Here is a 17209-nt window from a genome sequence, read left to right as displayed (position 1 = left end):
AAAACTTTTGAAGTTAAAATTCACTAGGTAAATCATGATGAGATGATTAGCAGTGCTGAAGTTGGTTCCCTCAGCCTGGGGGGTGGGGCACCTCTGTCCTGGGTGCTAGAGCCCTGGCTGTGCTGGGAACAGGAAGAGGGGAAGTGATGACAGACACAGGGGTCCTGGTGATGGGGCCCAACTTGTTCCTCTGGGGGGTCGTATCTCATTTCTCAGAGGCCTGCTTACACCCTGCTCCTGCCCTTCCCCTTCCTCTCCAGGGTCTCAGGAGAGGTGGGACTAAGTGTTCACAGTGATCCCCCTTAGGTCTGGCTCAGGCACTTCCTGCCGAAGCCATTTATTCTGTGCCAACCATACCACATTGTTGTGTGGTTTGGGTCTTCCCAGATGGTTCCCTCACCTGCCTCCACTTCCCACCTTTGGTATTCTGGAAACATCCTCTTCTCCCTTGCTGTGAAAGGGAAACCCTGGCTTTTGGGGGTTTTCTAAGTCCCACCAGAGAGGTCCTGTCCTGGGAAACTCAGCCAAGCTGGAAAATCATGACATTAAGTAAAGGGAGTCTCTGCAGAGGATGGAAATTACGTGGAGAAGAGATTTTCCCTCATCAGTGTTCTAATTCTCACTCCTGCTCTCCTCCAACCTGTCCCCCTGAGAGACTGCTCTCTGCACAATGCCAGTGGGGGCGGTGCTGGGAGGAGGCAAGGCCATTAGCTTGTCAGTCTCCACTGCATAAGGACCCAGGGTAGAGGGTGGCAGGAGGGGATTTGCTTGGGGGCTGCCCTGTGGGGAAGGCCCCCTAGCTTACCTTTTGGGACAATGGGACTCCTCCCCGGACCCCTGGGAGATGGCTTCTCTGGGTCTCCTTTCTGCCCGCTTGCCTTGGAGGGCCTGAGGCACTGGTAGAGGTACAGGATGGAGGGCAGTCTGGAGTGGGTGTGGCCTGAGAATGGGGACCCTGTGCCCCACCTTTGTGTGGAGCTGAGTGCACAGGCTTTGAGCCTAGACTATTTGGGACCTGCTACTTTATTGCCATGTGTTTCTTTGCATCTCTGAGCCTCGGTTTCATCACCTGTAAAATAGGGCTAATAAAAGTATGCATGTCTGAGCACAGTGGAGAGGATTCCAGGAACTTAAGTGAGCTCATGGGAGCTATCGTTAGGTCACTGTTCTTCACTTACTGGGGCTGCATCGGTGCATGTACTGGGGACTCAGGGCCAGGGACGGGCTCAGGCCTGAAGGTGGTGGGCCGGCCCCTCTGATCCCTGCCTGTGTCTCCCAGCGGACGACCATCTAGGCTTCCTCCCCACCTTCGGGCCCTGCTATGTCAACCTCTACGGCAGCCCCAGGGAGTTCACAGGCTTCCCAGATCCCTATGCAGAGCTCAACATGGGCAAGGTGAGCCAGTCTGAATCCAGTGCAGGCCCTGGCAAGGGCAGGATGCCAGGCCGCAGGTGCTCCAGGTCCCCAGGCCTGCGTGTGGGGTCTTCTACCCCAGCCCGGGTAGCATCTGGGTCCAGCCTGGATTCCCAGGGCCTGATGGGGGCTGAGCACACCCAGGGTCACGTGGGCAGCCCTTCAGAATCCTTCTCCTAGCCCCAGGGGGACCCAGGCCCTGCCCATCTCAGGTTTCATCTTCCCTCCAGCTGGGTGGGAGTCTGGTGCTCACCATCTGGGTGGCTTGGGCATGTCCCCTGATCCCTCTGGGCCATGGTTCCCCCATCTGCAGAGTGATGCAGGGACCTCCCAGGTGCCTGAGAGGCTAGCGACCTCAGGGTTCACCTCCTTCACTCCCCTGCTTCTGGTGACGCGACCTCCACTCTCAGGGGGAAGGCGTGGCCTACCGAGGCCGGCTGCTGCTCTCCCTGGAGACCAAGCTGGTGGAGCACAGTGAGCAGAAGGTGGAGGACCTTCCCGCAGATGACATCCTCCGGGTGGAGGTAAGGGAGTCTCTCTAGGAGGGACTGGCCTTGGGCTGTCCTGCCCAGGGAGGCCTCGGCTCTGCCCCACCCTTAGTGTGCCTGCACCCTCTGGGCCTCATGTCTCAGCTGGGAAGTAGGAATGTCACAACATCCACCCTGCCTCCCTCTGTGCATTCAGAGGCTCAAAGAAGATAAATGAAAGCATCAGAAAAGTCTAGAGCTTGATGCAAAATAAGGTGTAGTTTTATAGTAACAATTAACATTTATTAAGCACTCACCATGTGCCAGCAAGGAGTCCCTGGGTGCCACAGACGGTTAAGTGCTTGGCTGCTAACTGTAAGGTTGGAGGCTTGAGTCCACCCAGCGGTACCTCTGAAGAAAGGCCTGGAGATTCACTTCCAAAAAACCAGCCATCAAAAACCCAGTGGAGCACAGTTCTACTCTGACACACACGGGGTCGCCAAGAGTCAGAACTGACTCGATGGCAACTTGTTTGCACTGATAGCACTGGACAGCGTGCTAGTGACCCACACTTCTTGTATCAGTGAATCCTCTCCGCACCCCTATGAGGAAACTGCTGTCATTAACTTCACTTTATAGATAAGGAAACTGAGGCTCAAATGTATCCAAACAGCGAACGGTACAGCTGGGCCTTGTGTCTTGGAGTCTGCTGTATGGAGTCAGCACAGTGGTTTAAACTTTCAGACCCTGTAATCAGGTGGCACTGGGTTGAATCCTGGCTCTGCCCATTCCAAACTGTGTCAGTTTCCCTATCTGCAAACTAGAATCTGTTGCTATCGAGTCGTTTTCAACTCACGGTGACTCCACCAGTTATGGACTAGAGCTGCTGCCCTGCAGGGTTTTCTTGGCTGTCATCTTAATGGAAGCAGATTGCCAGGCCTTTCTTCACAGTAGTGCTGGTAAAGTATGGGTGATAATTATACCTGCCTCATCAGGTTGTTGCGAGAATTAAATGAATTAATACTTGTATGCAGTAAGCACTTAGTAAGTGTTAGCCGTTAGTCCTATTTACCTGAAACCCAACTGTCTAACTCCTCTTGCTCTCTGCCTTCTGTGAGGAGAATTGTAAAATCATCTTGGTTCAAATTAGGGCATATTGTTGAGTGCCTACTGTGTCCTTAGCTCTGTGCCAGACACCCAGTGGGGACAGTGAGATTAATTCAGTCCATGCAAGTGGCAGATGGCAGCCTATGTGGATCGAACAGCTGGCTGGTGTGGAGGAGAGCTTGGGTAGCATGGGCGGCCTGGGCAGGGAATGGTTTAGAGCTTTCGGCCCCTTCTGAATGGAGATGAGGCCTGGGTTGCCCTGGTGGACCCTGTGGGAGACCAGCTTCCCTGGTGCTGTGGGGCCATTGCTGCTAGTTTGGATTAAGGAGCAGCATGACCTTGGAGGAGCAGATCTTATTAGGGAAATGTGGCCAAGCACACACAGACCTGGAATGAGTTTCTCAGTTACTAACCAAATCTGGACATTGTTTCTTAGTTGGAACACTTGCTATCTGTCTGTCCAGCCAGGAGTTACTGGGCACCGGTCACGGCCAGGGGCTGCTGGACGTGTGAGCCCTCCCCATCTTGGGAGTCCTCCTGTACCCCTCTGTGACCCTGTGCCCGCCCTCTGCTCTTAGAAGTTCCTCCGGAGACGCAAGTACTCCCTGTTCGCTGCCTTCTACTCAGCCTCCATGCTCCAGGACGTTGACAACGCCATCCAGTTCGAGGTCAGCATTGGGAACTATGGGAACAAGTTCGACACAACCTGCCTGCCACTGGCCTCCACTACCCAGTACAGCCGGGCCGTCTTTGACGGTGAGCCCAGAGGTCGGGTGCCACCATGGGGCCCAGGACACAGGGCAGGGGCTGAGTCCTACGTCAGGCCTCCTGTGCAGAGCTCCTGGAGGCCCGTGCCGAGGCCCAGCGCTGGCAGACCTGCTCGGGGTGCCACCTCTCCTCGCTTCCCCCCTTGCCCCGCCGGGGTTCTCAGACTGCATTCCAGAAACGGCCGTGGTGGGCGTTGATCTTGACCTCCTGCAATGATTACACTGTGCCTGTTGAACTTGGCCTTGAGATTTTGGGGAGTATGTGCTTGGATTCCCTGGGTCGTTCTAACAGCTCCTCTGTCCTGATGTGCTAAGGAGCCCTAATGAGAGCAGCAGCTGTCTGTTCAGTATGCGAACGCAGCTCAGGCACCTCATTAGAACACGTGCCACGTGTGTCCCTGGGGAGTTCCTGTGGGAGGGGCAGGTGTCTGTCTCCTTCCCAGCCGTGCCAGTTTCAGCCCTGAGCACCCAGGAGGCCCAAGCTCTGCAACTCCCATCCCCCGTCTGGCCCAGTACTCAGGCCCTTTTCCCCGCTGCCAGGGTGCCACTACTACTACTTACCCTGGGGCAACGTGAAGCCCGTGGTGGTGCTTTCATCCTACTGGGAGGACATCAGCCACAGGATCGAAACTCAGAACCAGCTGCTCAGGATTGCCGACCAGCTGGTGAGTGGAAATCTGTACAGACTTGAACACCTATGGGTGCCCACACCTATGGGTGTTCTGATGGTGCCACATCTGCAGCCCTGGGTACTGGGAAGAGAGGAGAGGGGATGAGAACAAGCCTGGGGAACCCCTGGTCTGATGTGGGAGGCAGCACAGAGAAAGAGGGCTGAGAGGTACCGAGCTAGGAGCAGGGCAGAGCCTTGAACTATTCGTTCGTTCAATCATCAAATACCCTTAACTCTTCCATATGCAAGGGCTTGTGTAGAAGCTGGACCCCCAGAATGGAAAACGGTCCTGCCTCTGGTCTCAGGGGGTCAGTTGAGTAAAGGAGAGAACAAGTTCACCAAGGCCTCTCATACAGAGGTTTCCAAACTTAGATTCAGGGTGACATTCCAGAGAGAGAGAGGGAGAGAGGTGGGGCTCAGAGGAGAGTGGCTAAGGAGCCTGGGGAGAGCATCATGGGGCAGTGAGTAGACTGTGGAATGAGTTCAGGGGGGATGGATGGAAGGTGACAGCCCAGTTAGGATGCCATTGCAGGGTCTGGAGAGAGTGCCAGATACCAGGAAGGAGATGACCTTGGGGAGAAAATGGCACGCCTTGAACTAAGAGGACTTGGTGGTCAGTTGGGTTTGGGGGCGAGAAAGGGCTGTGAGAAGTGGCTTTAGGTCTTTGGTGGGCAAAGTTGTGCATGAGACTGGGAAGTTGAGGGAACCGGGAAAAAGAGCAGAGTGTGCAAGGCCGGGTGATGAGTTCTGTTTTGGATGTGACCTGGGCCTTCAAGGGAGTTACCTATGATGCTGGGAGCTGCTGACCTGGCGGGTGGTGCTTGGTAAGAGAATGGAGGAGAATTGAAACCCAGCAGAGGTGTAGAGGCCAAGGGAAGTGAGAAGGCCAGGTGGGAGACTGGTGGTCATGGTGGTGATTTCAAGGTCGTTTCTGTGGCCTGCATGGGGTGGAGGCTGACCCATGAGGATCATGGCTCTTGGGCAATGGAGGAGGCAAGTGAGGCCCACTGCTGAGAAGTTGTGGGGCAGGGGTTGAAGCAAATGAGGAGCTGAGTCAAGGAAAGGAGGGGGGTGGAAGAAACTTGGCTGAGGAGGTGAGCATAGTTAAAAGGAAAGGTTGAAGGGGAGGGTGAAAATTGGGGTCTTGAAGTAGCTTGGGAGGGGGGCTCCAGGCCCAGGTGGAGTATCTTGGTGGCCCATGCCTTCCCTGAGATGGGCACTTCAAGAGGAGGGAATAGGAGGGGAGGAGACCAGGATACACCAAGATGGGGGAGAATTTGGAGTCCATGCTGTAGAATTCCAGACTCCATTGTCTGGTTTCTTCTGTCACAACAAAACTCCAGGGTCAGTGACAGCAAGCGCTGTGGTTTCTCTTTCTAGGGTCTGTCCCTAGCTGAGGAAGGCTGACGGGTGGGGAGGGTGCATGGGGGACTGAGAGACAAAGCCTTGGCCTCATGGGTCTCCTGTGAGTGGTCCTGCCTCCCTGCTCAGGTTGAGGCCTGTGGAGATGGATGCAGAGGGAAAGAGCTCCAGGGAGGAGACCAGGTGTAACCAGGGGTGACCAGGGCTGTGGCGGTTTGGAGAAGGAACTCCCTGGGGTTTGAGGTGGTCTGAATGCCTCTGCAGAAGTGGGGACTTGACCTAAGCTTACTGGGTGATAGAATTTGGACAGGAGAGAACGTTCCAGGTGGGGAGATGGAATGCCCAGGGTCTCAGAGAGGGTCCCTCACCTGTGCAAAGTCAGACCTGGCTTGAAGTGGAAGCCAGTGAAGAGCAGGATGAAACCAATTTCTTAAAAAAAAAATTTTTTTTTTAATCATACTTTAGTTGGAGGTTTATAGAGCAAAGTAGTTTCTCATCAAACAGTTAGTACACACATTGTTCCATGACATTGGTTAACAACCCCACGACATGTCAACAGTCTCCCTTTTCAACCCTGGGTTCCCTATTACCAGCTTTCTTGTTCCCTCCTGCCTTCCAGTCCCTGCCCCAGGGCTGGTGCACCCCTTTAGCCTTGTGAAAGCAACTTCTGCTGAAGTTGTACACATACCTGAACTCCTCATGACCACAAGTGAGGTTGAAACACTAGGCTTGGGAATTTGGATTTGTCTGAGTGCGTGGAGCCCTGGAAGCTTCTTGAGCCAGTGCAGACCCTGGATTGTCTGCTCCGGGCTCTGTGTTCTTTGCTCAAACTGTTTATTCCTGTTTGGCTCAGGGGCTGGGCTGAGGTGACAAGGCCTGTGGCTGGGGCCCAGTATGTAACCCCCACCCCCCTCCTGCCCTGCCTGTTCCACAGGAAGCTGGCCTGGAGCAGGTCCACCTGGCGTTGAAGGCGCAGTGCTCCACCGAGGACGTGGACTCCCTGGTGGCTCAGCTGATGGATGACCTCATCACAGACTGCAGGTAGGGGGTACCTGGCGCCCCCTGCGCCCCCCTCCTGGCTCAGCAAGGCCCACTTTCCCGGGAGTGCTGGTGTGTGGTGGTGAGCGACGGCACGTCTCCCAGCCACGCTTGGCCAGCGGTCCAGCCCAGGCTGAGTCCGAAGGTGGTGGAGCCAGCAAGGGGAGTTGAAAAGGTGACATTCAGAGCAGGTCATAAATCTCCCTGCAGCAGCGGCAGCTGTGGGCCTGGGGCGGGCCAGCTCACCTGAATGGGGAGCATTGTGTCTCTGATCCCCGACCTCTTATTTCCCTGATGGAATCTCCAGGAGAAGCTGGGGGTGGGTGGTGCCCCTCCTTCTCCCAAGGCCATGTGGGGGACCTCGGTTTCTGTTTAGCTTTCTATTGACGAGGCTGATTGTCAACTTCAGGAGAAGGGTTTCTGGGGGATGATGGAGAACATGGGGGCTCAGAGGCCTGGCTGAATGGGGAACATCTCAGCATCTCTTCCCCTGCCAGGTGGTTTTGGGCCAGCTACCACCAGTGTTGAAACTCGGTTTCCTCATCGCCAACCTGATGATATAACTACTTTATAAATATCACATGACTAGAGTACCTGGCCCTTAGGGAATATTTAATAAATGATAGCTATTGCTACTATTTGGAGCCCTGGTGGCATGGTGGTTGAGAGCTTTGGCTGCTAACCAAAAGACCGGCAGTTCGAATCCACCAGCCGCTCCTTGGAAACTCTGTGGAGGAGTTCTACTCTATCCTGTAGGGTTGCTATGAGTCAGAATCAACTTGATGGCAACGGGTTTGGTTTGGTGGCCCAAAGGTTAAGTGCTCAGCTACTAACCAAAAGGTTGGTGATTTGAACCCACCAGTGGCTCCTCTGCAGAAAAGACCTGGCATTCTGCTCCTGTAAAGATTATATCCTATGTTACCCTATGAAGCAGTTCTGCTTTGTCATACAGGGTCACTATGAGTCAGAATGGACTTGATGGCACACAACAATAGCGACATTACTATTATTAAGAAGAAGAAATGTCAGCAGACTTAGATTCTAGTCCCTGTAACCAGCTCTGAGGCTCTGGGCAACTTTACTTCCATGGACCTCAGTTTTCTCAGCTGTTAAACGGACTTAATAAGAAATAATTGTCTTTCTACCCCATATGGGGTTAAGTATGAATATATGCAAATACATTCTGTGCTGTCCCCTAAACTTCATGTCCCCCTCACCTGATTTAATCCCCCTTTTGGTCCTCCACCCCTAGTTGGGAAACGCCTCCCTTCTCCCTGGTGGTGGGATTCCAGATAGGCCATTCACCTATCCCCAGACCTTTCTGAAGTCTGGCAGGCTTGGTGCCAGGCTTCCAGGACACACTGACACCCTCCAGGGGTGATGGATACAAAAGTGAGCAAAGAAAGTCAGCGTTTTGGGGGCCAGAGGCATGGGCTGCAGCTCAGAGCAGATATATCCCATTCAAATTTCATCTCATTCATACAGATCTAATTCAGGGGTGCTTCCTGGAGGAGGGGGTACTTGATGTGCACTCTGAGGGGGCAGTGGGAGTTAGCCACCCCTGCTGGCTCCAGGGAGCCCAAATAGGACAGGCGTTAGGGCTCTGGGAGAGCTCAGCAGGAGAGCTGAGAGGGCCGCTTGACCCGCCGCAGCCCTGTGGCTCACTGGCTTCAGTGGGAAGGCGAGAGGGTGGGAGGTGGTGGAGGTGGGCCATGCTGGGAGACCGGGTGAGGGAAGACTGGCCATATGGTTATACAGGTGAGCTGGAACAAAGGCTCTGGGAGGGGTGGGAGGCCGAAGGCAGCAGACGGCAACGTGGATTACTCAGAAGATATCAGAGAAACAACAAACTCTTAATGAGCACTTTTGTGACAGGCACTGTTCTCAGGCTTTTACCTGTATTAATGAATTTAATTGTCATAAAACTCTTAGGAGGTAGGAACTGGAATGAGCCCCATTTTATAGGTGAGGCAGCTGAGGCACAGAGAAGTTAATTAACTTGCCCAGATTCACACAGCTAGAAAGTGGCAGAGCCTCCTCGCTGTACTGCTCTGTAATGGCCAACACTTGATGGTGGGTTAGATGTGGGAGCCAAAGGAAGGTCCAGAATGATACCCAGACCCTGGTCAGGGCAGATGGATGGACCCTGGGGGTTACCAGGAGGAGGAGCAGGTTACCAGGAAGATGAGGAGTCTAGGACTGGCCATGTGGAGTGGCAGGTGCCCGTGGGACATGTGTGAAGAAGCTGGCCTTGGGGTCTGGAGATCTAATGACAGAGCAGGGCTGGAGGGCACACATGTGTGGGCGTGGCCAGCATGTGGAGGGCCTGCAGCTGTGGGGGCAAAGCTCACCAGGCACTGGTGCTGGTACCCCTGCTGCAGGCCATGCCTGCAGTGACTTGCTGGGCCCTGTTCGGCAGTTGGGCGGCCTTGGGGTGATGTGGGAAGGCCAAGGCACTGGGTTCTGCTCGTGACCCATGTGCTGTGTGGACCTGGGCAGGTCTGAGGTTCTGCAGCATCTGAGATGGGTGGGACACAAGTCCTGGGCTGCCCTCTATCCCCTCAGGGCTCTGCTCTTGGGGGATTTGGCTAAAACACTTCTGCCAAAGCCTGGCCCCCTGAGTCACTCTCCTGGGGACAGAAGGGTAACCCAGGATCTCCTGGGGGTACTGGTCTCAGGTCAGGAGCTTGGGAGGGGAGCCAGGCTCGCAGCCCCTTAAAGAATGCCCAAATGGCTCTCTAGGGGAAGAATTCCAGGCATCAGGACAGATTCCCTCAGGAATCATCCGAGGCCACTGACCAGCCCAGGGGCTTCGGCAAGGAGTTTTCTTCCACCTCCCACTCTGATGTTGAGTGCCATCACAGCTGACGAGCCCAGGCAGCCAGGTGTGGGCCCTGAGCCAGCTTGCCGTAGCCAACTGCTGGCTGCCCCCCCACTCACCTTATCCCAAACCTTCACTCATTCCTCCAGCCAGCCTCTGCCTACATCTCCAACACCAATGTTCCTCAGACCCTTTTCCTGGCTCATCTCCCTGGGGAACCCCCTCCCCTACAGGCCAGTGGCGCCCACTCTATTCTTCCAGCCCAGCCCTTGCCTCTGATCTCTAGACCACAGACCCACTGCCCGCTGGATGTCTGCATGTGACGTTCTGCCAGCACATTCATGCCGTGTCTGAGGCTATACATGTCCCAGAAAGACTTCATCACCCTCCCCATGTGTCTTCTTCTGGATCCATCAAAGCGAGATGCCGAAGGTGGAGACTGGAGCTGGCTGACTACCCTCCCGGCACTCTCTTTTTTCCTCCCCAGCCCTGTTGGTTCTGCCTCTCTGTCCTTGGCCTGTCTTCCTTCCTCTCCTGCCCCCTCATGCTGGCAGCCCCCTGGGCTCCAGCCCCCTGGGCTTCAGCCCCCTGGGCTCCAGCCCCAGTACATTCCCCACCATCTTCCCAAGACTCGAGTTGGACTGTGCCCTGCCTGCTCCCACTGCCTCAAGACAAGTTCCAGCTCCTGTCCCGGTAGACAGCCCTGTCTCTGCCCCACCGCCTGCCTCTAGGTCCCTACCAGTCCTACCCCGGCCTCTGTGCTGGCCTGGCCCACCCTCACTACCTCCTCACACATGCTTTCCTGTTCCCAGCCTTCCTTCTGTGCAGACACTGCTCCATTGGCCAGAGCGCCCTCCTCGCTCTCCTTGGCCTGACCAGCTCCCGCCTGTCCAGCCAGGAGCAACTCTGGGCCCCTTATTCCAGGAAGTATTCCCAAGCCTGAGGCTGCTTAAGGGAGCATTGTGGCCCGTTCGCCTCTCTGACCCGGGGTTCCCCGAGGGCAGGGCTGGTCTTGTCTCTGGATCCAGGCCCAGTGGAGCTGTTGCTCTTGAGTGGAATGAATGACCCTGAGGCCAGTTCATTCTGGCCCCCTCTGGGGCAGCTCGCCCTGAGAAAGGCACCCACTGGGATCCCATAGGCAGCAGCAATCTCAGGAACAGCCAGCTCTGTGCCTGTGCCGCGGGGTCTGGCCTGCCATGCAGTGATTTCCCAGTCAGCCTGGGTTGGCAGGCCTGTGTTTGGGCTTGGGGTGCAGCGTGACCCATGCTTCCTCTTCCTGGTGTCCCTTTTTCCCTACCCCCTGCCCTGGGCTTTCCTGGGGCAGGAAAGGGCCAGGCATTTTGTTAGTGGCAGTCCTGGCTACTGGCTGTTTCTTGGGGGAGCCTTGGCTGGGCTCGGGGCCTCCACGAAAATCTCCCTTTGGTGGTCTGTATCACAGTCCCTCCCAGCTCCCGACCAGGCTGGGAGCATAAATCACCGGGTTGGCTCTGCTCTCCAAGTCCCACTCCAGACCCCGCCTGCCCCCACTCTCGGGCCCACTCAGGCCTCGTTCCCAAGCAGGCCCTGGCCCAGGACTGGCTCCAGCCCCCCTCCGCCCACCGAACCTGCCCCTCCGCGCTAAGCGAGCAGGGTGGGGTGGAGGCCGCCCCTCGCTGGCCAGGGGCAGCCCTGTCCGCGGCACCCTCGGGGCAGTAAATATTATATTACTACAGGGTGTGCAGTACGTGACCTGAGACAGGCCCCGGGGCTTAAGTTTCCCGAGATGGAGTTTGCGTACCACTCCCCCCACCCTAAAAATTCAATTAAAAAAAATAACAGGAAAAATGTAGTGCGGCGAGGGCCTGCCAGAGTGGTGTATCTGGCGGCGGCGGTGCCGCTGCGCTCCGGCGGTAATTGGTTCTGCATAGCTCGGGGAAATTGGCAGAAAAATAAATCAGCCGGGAGCCGGGAGTCCAGACGCTGTGGGGAGGGGAGCGTGAGGTGGGGGGGCGGGGGGCTGCAAGTGATGGGAGCAGAGCTGGCGGAGCCGCTTTGACGGATGTCCTGTTTGGGAGTCCAGGGCTCGGCGGGGTGCAGTGGGGGCGGGGCACCCCCAGACCCTCAATCAGGGACAATCGAGAGGGGCCCTGCTTGGCCGGGAAAGCACAAAGACGCCCCTATTCCGTCCTGCAGGGCCATGTGTGTGTACTGGCCCAGGAAGCTTGGCATGGTGGAGAGCTGCCATGTAAGAAGGACTTTTAGGGAGCCCCGGTGGGTTGGGGGGGCTCAGAGTTCTTTGCCTCCAAACAAAGGTTTAAACCAGCCCCCACTTGGGGCTCAGGGCTGTTTCTGGGACTACATGTATGCCCACCTCCTCCCCAAAGGCTTCCCGAAGCAGAGGGTGGGGAGGGAGGGGTGTTACAGGCCGCCCGGGGCTGACACATCTGTATTACTGGCTGCGGGCCTCCCCACAGCGTCTGCAGTGGCTTGTCAGGGGTCCATAAATTTCCTTCTTCAAGAAAGTGTGCGTACAACAGAGGGTGGATTTGTTTCAGTGGAGGGCAACTTAGCCAGCACTTGGGACTCTGCTGTAGGACTGAGGGGGCTGGGCAGGGACCCTCTGGACCTCGGAGAGCTTGCAGTCAGCTGGGCAGAGGAGACATGCTCCAAGGATGGGAGGTTGAGGATAAGTTCCAAACGAGCAACCTGGGATCAGGGCGGTGGGACTTGAGAGCAGGGAGGCATGTGGGCTGATGAGGCTGGGAAAGGGTTCCCAGAAGAGGTGAGGGTGGAGCACACCACGCAGAGTTGTCTGTGCACGTGGGCTAGGCTGGAGAGCACACAGGGCAGGCTGAGCACACAGCAGGGAGGCTGAGGGTGTGTGTACGTGTGTGTGCAGGCCTGGGCCTGGGGAAGCCATTGCCTTCTGTCTGCCCTCACAGCCAGCCGCTGGGTGATGTCCACCAGACACCCTCTGCCACCCACCTGGACCAGTACCGGTACCAGCTGCGCGTCCGCCACCTGAACCAGATCACCGAGGCTGCCCTGGCCCTGAAGCTTGGCCATAGCGAGCTTCCTGCCGCCCTGGAGCAGGCTGAGGACTGGCTCCTGCGTCTCCGTGCCCTGGCGGATGAGGTAGCTCACCCTGCATGGTGCCTTCCTTCCTCTGCCCCCTGCTGCCTGGAACATCAGAACTGGGAGGGACATGGGGATGGTCTGGACATGATCCAACCCTGGCTCTATTGCTGGGCGACCTTGGGCAGGTGACTTAACCTCTCTGAGCCCCAATGTCCCCACTGGCAGAGGAGGAGGGTAGTAGCTACCACATAGGATTGTTAAGAGGTTCAATGGGATACTGGGAGTTATGGGGCTACACAGAGCCTGGCACATAGCAGGTGCCTAATAAATGCCCCCTGTCTGCCAAAGTCTGTCAGAGACAGAGGGCCCAGTGCCAGGGCTGCTTCCCCAGGAACCTGATTCCTTCTTGCTGCCAACCAGCACCTGTTGGTGCCTGGCCTCAGCCTGCCTCACATGAGGCCCTTGTTTCCTGCCCTTCTGGATGGAGACTGCTTTCGCAGTAACTTGGAGCTTCGTCACATCTAATCAGAGAGAACCGGCTTCAGTTTGTTTTCAGGGGCACCCTTTCCCCACCTGCACCCCTTTCCCCAGATCTGTGAGACTCGATGTACCACCCAGTTCCCCGGGTAAGCAGGTAGCTTCCAATTTGTCTGGAGTGAGGGGACAGGCCTGCTCCTGTGGTGGCAGATATCCAGAGCCACGTGGGCGCCAAGGGAAGAGGTGGGGGATGGTGAGGAAGGAGCTTCAGACCAAGTGGGGGAAGAGAAGGCCTGGAGGAGGACTCCAGGAGGAGCGACCTGTGGAAGGGAAGAGGATGGTTGCCTGTGAGGTGGGAAGGGCTGCTCTGGAAGGGAACCAAAAAAAAAACCAAACCCACTGCTGTTGAGTCGATTCAGACTCATAGCAACCCTACAGGACAGAGCAGAACTGCACCATAGAGTTTCCAAGGGGCACCTGGTGGATTTGAACTGCCAGCCTCTTGGTTAGCAGCCATAGTACTTAACCACTGCGCCACCAGGGTTTCCTCTGGAAGGGAAGGTACCTGGAAAGTCACCCTGGATGCCTCCCTCAGCAGGGTCTATGGGCATGTGCCCAGTTATTGGCAGACAGTTGCTCCTCAGCCACAGACCGACCCTCACAGTGGTGCGCACCATCCCCTCATGCTGGTCATAGGCCACCCTCCATGATCCTGGCTCTAGACTCAAACTGGAACTCTCACCACAGAGGGTTGAAAGTCAGCAGGGAGAGACTGGCTCACACTTGAAGCTGCATCAGAATCCCTTGGAGGGCTCGTTGGGAGGCACCAGGAGTTTGTGATCCAGCAGAGCTGGGGTGGGGTCTGAGAATTTGCACATCAGATTCCCTAGTGGTGGGGACAGCTCTGGGACCACACTTTGAGAACCATTGGTGTGGTGTTAAAAGCACACATTTGGAGTCAAGAGACTTCTGGGTTGGCCCCTAACCTCTCTAAGCCCGAATTTACTCACCTCCAATGGAGATGCCCATCCCTGCCTCAGGGGCTTGCTGAAACCATTCATATGAAATGCTTGGTGTTTGCCCCACGAGCATCACCTGTCATTTGTGGACCTGACTAGAGGCCCAGCCCCATCCCTGGGCACACTTGGCTCACTAACCCTGGAAACAGATCAATTGTTGCCCAACCAGCCATCTCTCCATAGTGTGGCCACTGGGAGCAGTTCCTACTCACTGCTAGAGACCCTGAAGGGGCCAGGGGCCTTGCAACTTGGCTCCAGGTAGTCATCATTTTCAGAGCCCACTGTCACTGGGCCCAGAAAAGTGTCAGGCTACAGGGACCCCTGCTGTTAGAGAGGGGGGTAGGAGTAAGGGTCCTTCTGTGCATCAGCTGCTGCTCTCAGGAGTGAGGAAGAGGGGTGACATCTTAGGTGTAATGTCTTCTCCCAGGTGAAGGCAAGTCCTCCAGTACTTTCCCCACGGAGGAGGGAATCTAAGAACTCAAGCTCTGGGCTCCAGGCAGGAGTTGCTCTTCCCAGCAAATATGGACTCAGCTCTGAATTTTTAGCAGGCTCTTTCTGTGAGCCACGGGCAGCCCCATGGCCTGCCCTCAGGGAGTTCACAGCACTGAAAAGAGGTGCCCAGGCAGCCCTGGGTGGTCACGGGGGAGACCTGGTGTGGGCAACACATGGGAGGTCTGCTCGGGGTGTGGCTGCAGGGCTGGGCCTCGGCTGTCAGTGGCCCTGCCGTGACCGCCCGCCACCCTCTCTCCAGCCCCAGAACAGCTTGCCCGACATCGTCATCTGGATGCTGCAGGGAGACAAGCGTGTGGCATACCAGCGGGTGCCCGCCCACGAGGTCATCTTCTCTCGGCGGGGTGCCAACTACTGTGGCAAGAACTGTGGAAAGCTGCAGACGATATTTCTGAAAGTGGGTTGCTTTCTTCTGAACTCATGATTGTATTTACTAAACACAGGGCCTTCCTCCCTCCCCTCAGTTTTCCACTCCTCTGCCCATCTTAGAGTCCGCTCACAAGGGTCTTTGGGTAAAACAACAAGGTCCCCAGGCTCTTGGAAGCAGGTCTGTTCATTCGCTTACCATTCGCTCCAGGTGGCTCTGCTGGCATTCAGGGCCTCCCCAGACTCAACTGCCTGTCCTTCATCCCAGCCTGGCCCATCTCCCCACAGCCCCCTTGGCTCTCAGCCTTCCCCTCTCCCACATCTCTCCACCCATCCACACCAGGGCCACCTCTCATCACACTTCTTCCAGGAAGTCTGAGTGGATGTTGATGATCTCATTCATATGTTGGCCAGTCATTCTCGTTGCCCCTGGGGCAGGTGGAGAGGACAGGTCCTGCAGCACAGCACACTTAGACAAGGTGCCAGGGCCGGTTGGAACCCTATGTGGCCTTGGGCTGGTCATCTAACATCTCTGAACTGCTCGCTGCCTTCTCATCTGTAAAATGAGGATAAGGGTGCCTATGTCACCTACTTTGGGGGTTACGTTAGGTTTATGGGTCATGCTGATCCTAGATCATCATGAATGTTAGTTTTCTTCCTTTTTCCTCCCCTTTTGGGGAGATCCCTTGCTCCCTGGGGAGATTGGGCTCCATAAACAGTGTGATGGAGGCCAATCCAAGGCCAGAGTGAGCAAGTGTCTGCACGTGGGGTCTTTGGTACGTCAGAGGAGAGGCCGACTTTGCCCAGAAGTGGGTTGTCTCTTGGGCAGTGGGCTGCCCCTCCCACCTGCTCACATGCCAACTTGGGGCACCTTTTCGGTGCTATCTTAACCTCTTAGAATCTTGCTTTTCACTCTCCTATGCCAGCTGTAGCCTAGTAGGGCAGAAAGGAGAGGAAGGCACAGAGGTGGCACACTTGATTGGGTTAACCAGGGCTGGCTGTCTGGGTAGAGTGGAGATGGGGTGGCAAGAATGTGCCTGGTGGACTCGCTGGAACCGGAAGAGCTCCAGGCTCTGACCTCTCAGCCTGCAGCCTCAGGGAAATGCAAGCTGAAAGATCTTCCTGATTCCAGGCAAAGGAAAAAAAAAAAAAAATGTAGAATTGTTTCTCGAAGTCTTCCCCACTGAGTTTATGAGCCCCGCCAGTAGCTCCTGAGCAAGCGCTACAAAAATGTTGGCAGCAAGCAGAGACCAAAAAAACATTGGTGTTTCTTAACTTAAACCAAAGTTGGAAAAAATGAGCACCAGCAGAGAGGGAGAGGAACCCCAAACTAGACATTTCTTTATTTGCTGTTGCTATTTTGGGTCCAGCAGGCTGGCCCGTCTGGTGGAGGGCAGGGGAGAGAGCTGAGGGTGGACAGGGGAAGGGGGGGGGGTCAGGCATTCTTGCCTTCTCCCTGGGGCTAGTGGTTTGGAGGGGAAAAGGCAGCTAACTCATCCCGGGGGGAGGGGACAGCTGAAGCAAACTGCACTGGGGAGGTTTTCAGGGGGGTGGCTTGTGGGACGAGGGGCTCCTCCAGGCTTCACTGAGGATGAACCAAAAGGAGAGGGGCTGGTGTGCAGTAGGGAGGTATGAGATGTCACTGCCTTGTCATGTCTTGAGCCTCTTACCTTCCCGGGGCTCTGCCTCCAGTTTGGGACCCCATACCTTGGCCTCGCTTTCCTCTTCTGAACCCATCGAAACTTTCTCCTCTCCCACAGCTCCCTGTCCCAGAGGAGATACCCCTCCAAGTTCACGTACACTTGACTTAGGTACTCAATGTCTTACCTTTTTAGGAGACGATGCATTATCTGAAGGGTGAGGAACTTTTGCTCCTCAGGTCATATCTGATCCTTGGTTTCAATCAAACAGTGAAGTAATTGTGGAGAATAAAAAAAATTTTTTTTAATGTTGTGTTGTGGTTATTCCATTTTGGCAGAGCTTCTGAAAGCTTCAGGATGAAAAGCAGTTGAAGACCAGTGAATAGTGGTTAACATGCAGATAAGCACTTGAAAGGGCAGGGATATTAGATGATACACTAACGTCCTGCCAAAAAAAACACAAAATACCGAAAATGAAGGAGGAAGCTTTAATTT

General features: G+C 55.7%; 1 protein-coding gene across 8 annotated transcripts in view; it reads left to right on the top strand.

Annotated features, from left to right (window-relative positions):
• The window catches only part of DYSF (dysferlin), a 242382-nt gene that overhangs the window by 99959 nt on the left and 125214 nt on the right, over window positions 1–17209 (top strand). For all 8 annotated transcript variants that reach the window (XM_049856492.1, XM_049856490.1, XM_049856488.1 and 5 more), the window contains 7 exons: window positions 1280–1395; window positions 1824–1937; window positions 3566–3743; window positions 4295–4419; window positions 6721–6827; window positions 12567–12759; window positions 14950–15105. In XM_049856492.1, coding sequence (XP_049712449.1) covers window positions 1280–1395; window positions 1824–1937; window positions 3566–3743; window positions 4295–4419; window positions 6721–6827; window positions 12567–12759; window positions 14950–15105 — 989 coding nt within the window. The remainder of the gene's footprint in view (window positions 1–1279; window positions 1396–1823; window positions 1938–3565; window positions 3744–4294; window positions 4420–6720; window positions 6828–12566; window positions 12760–14949; window positions 15106–17209) is intronic.

This window comes from Elephas maximus, chromosome 17, assembly GCF_024166365.1.
Source record: "Elephas maximus indicus isolate mEleMax1 chromosome 17, mEleMax1 primary haplotype, whole genome shotgun sequence".
Taxonomy (NCBI): domain Eukaryota; kingdom Metazoa; phylum Chordata; class Mammalia; order Proboscidea; family Elephantidae; genus Elephas; species Elephas maximus.
The sequence above is the reverse complement of the archived record's forward strand: the minus strand, read 5'-3'. Positions and strand labels throughout refer to the sequence as shown.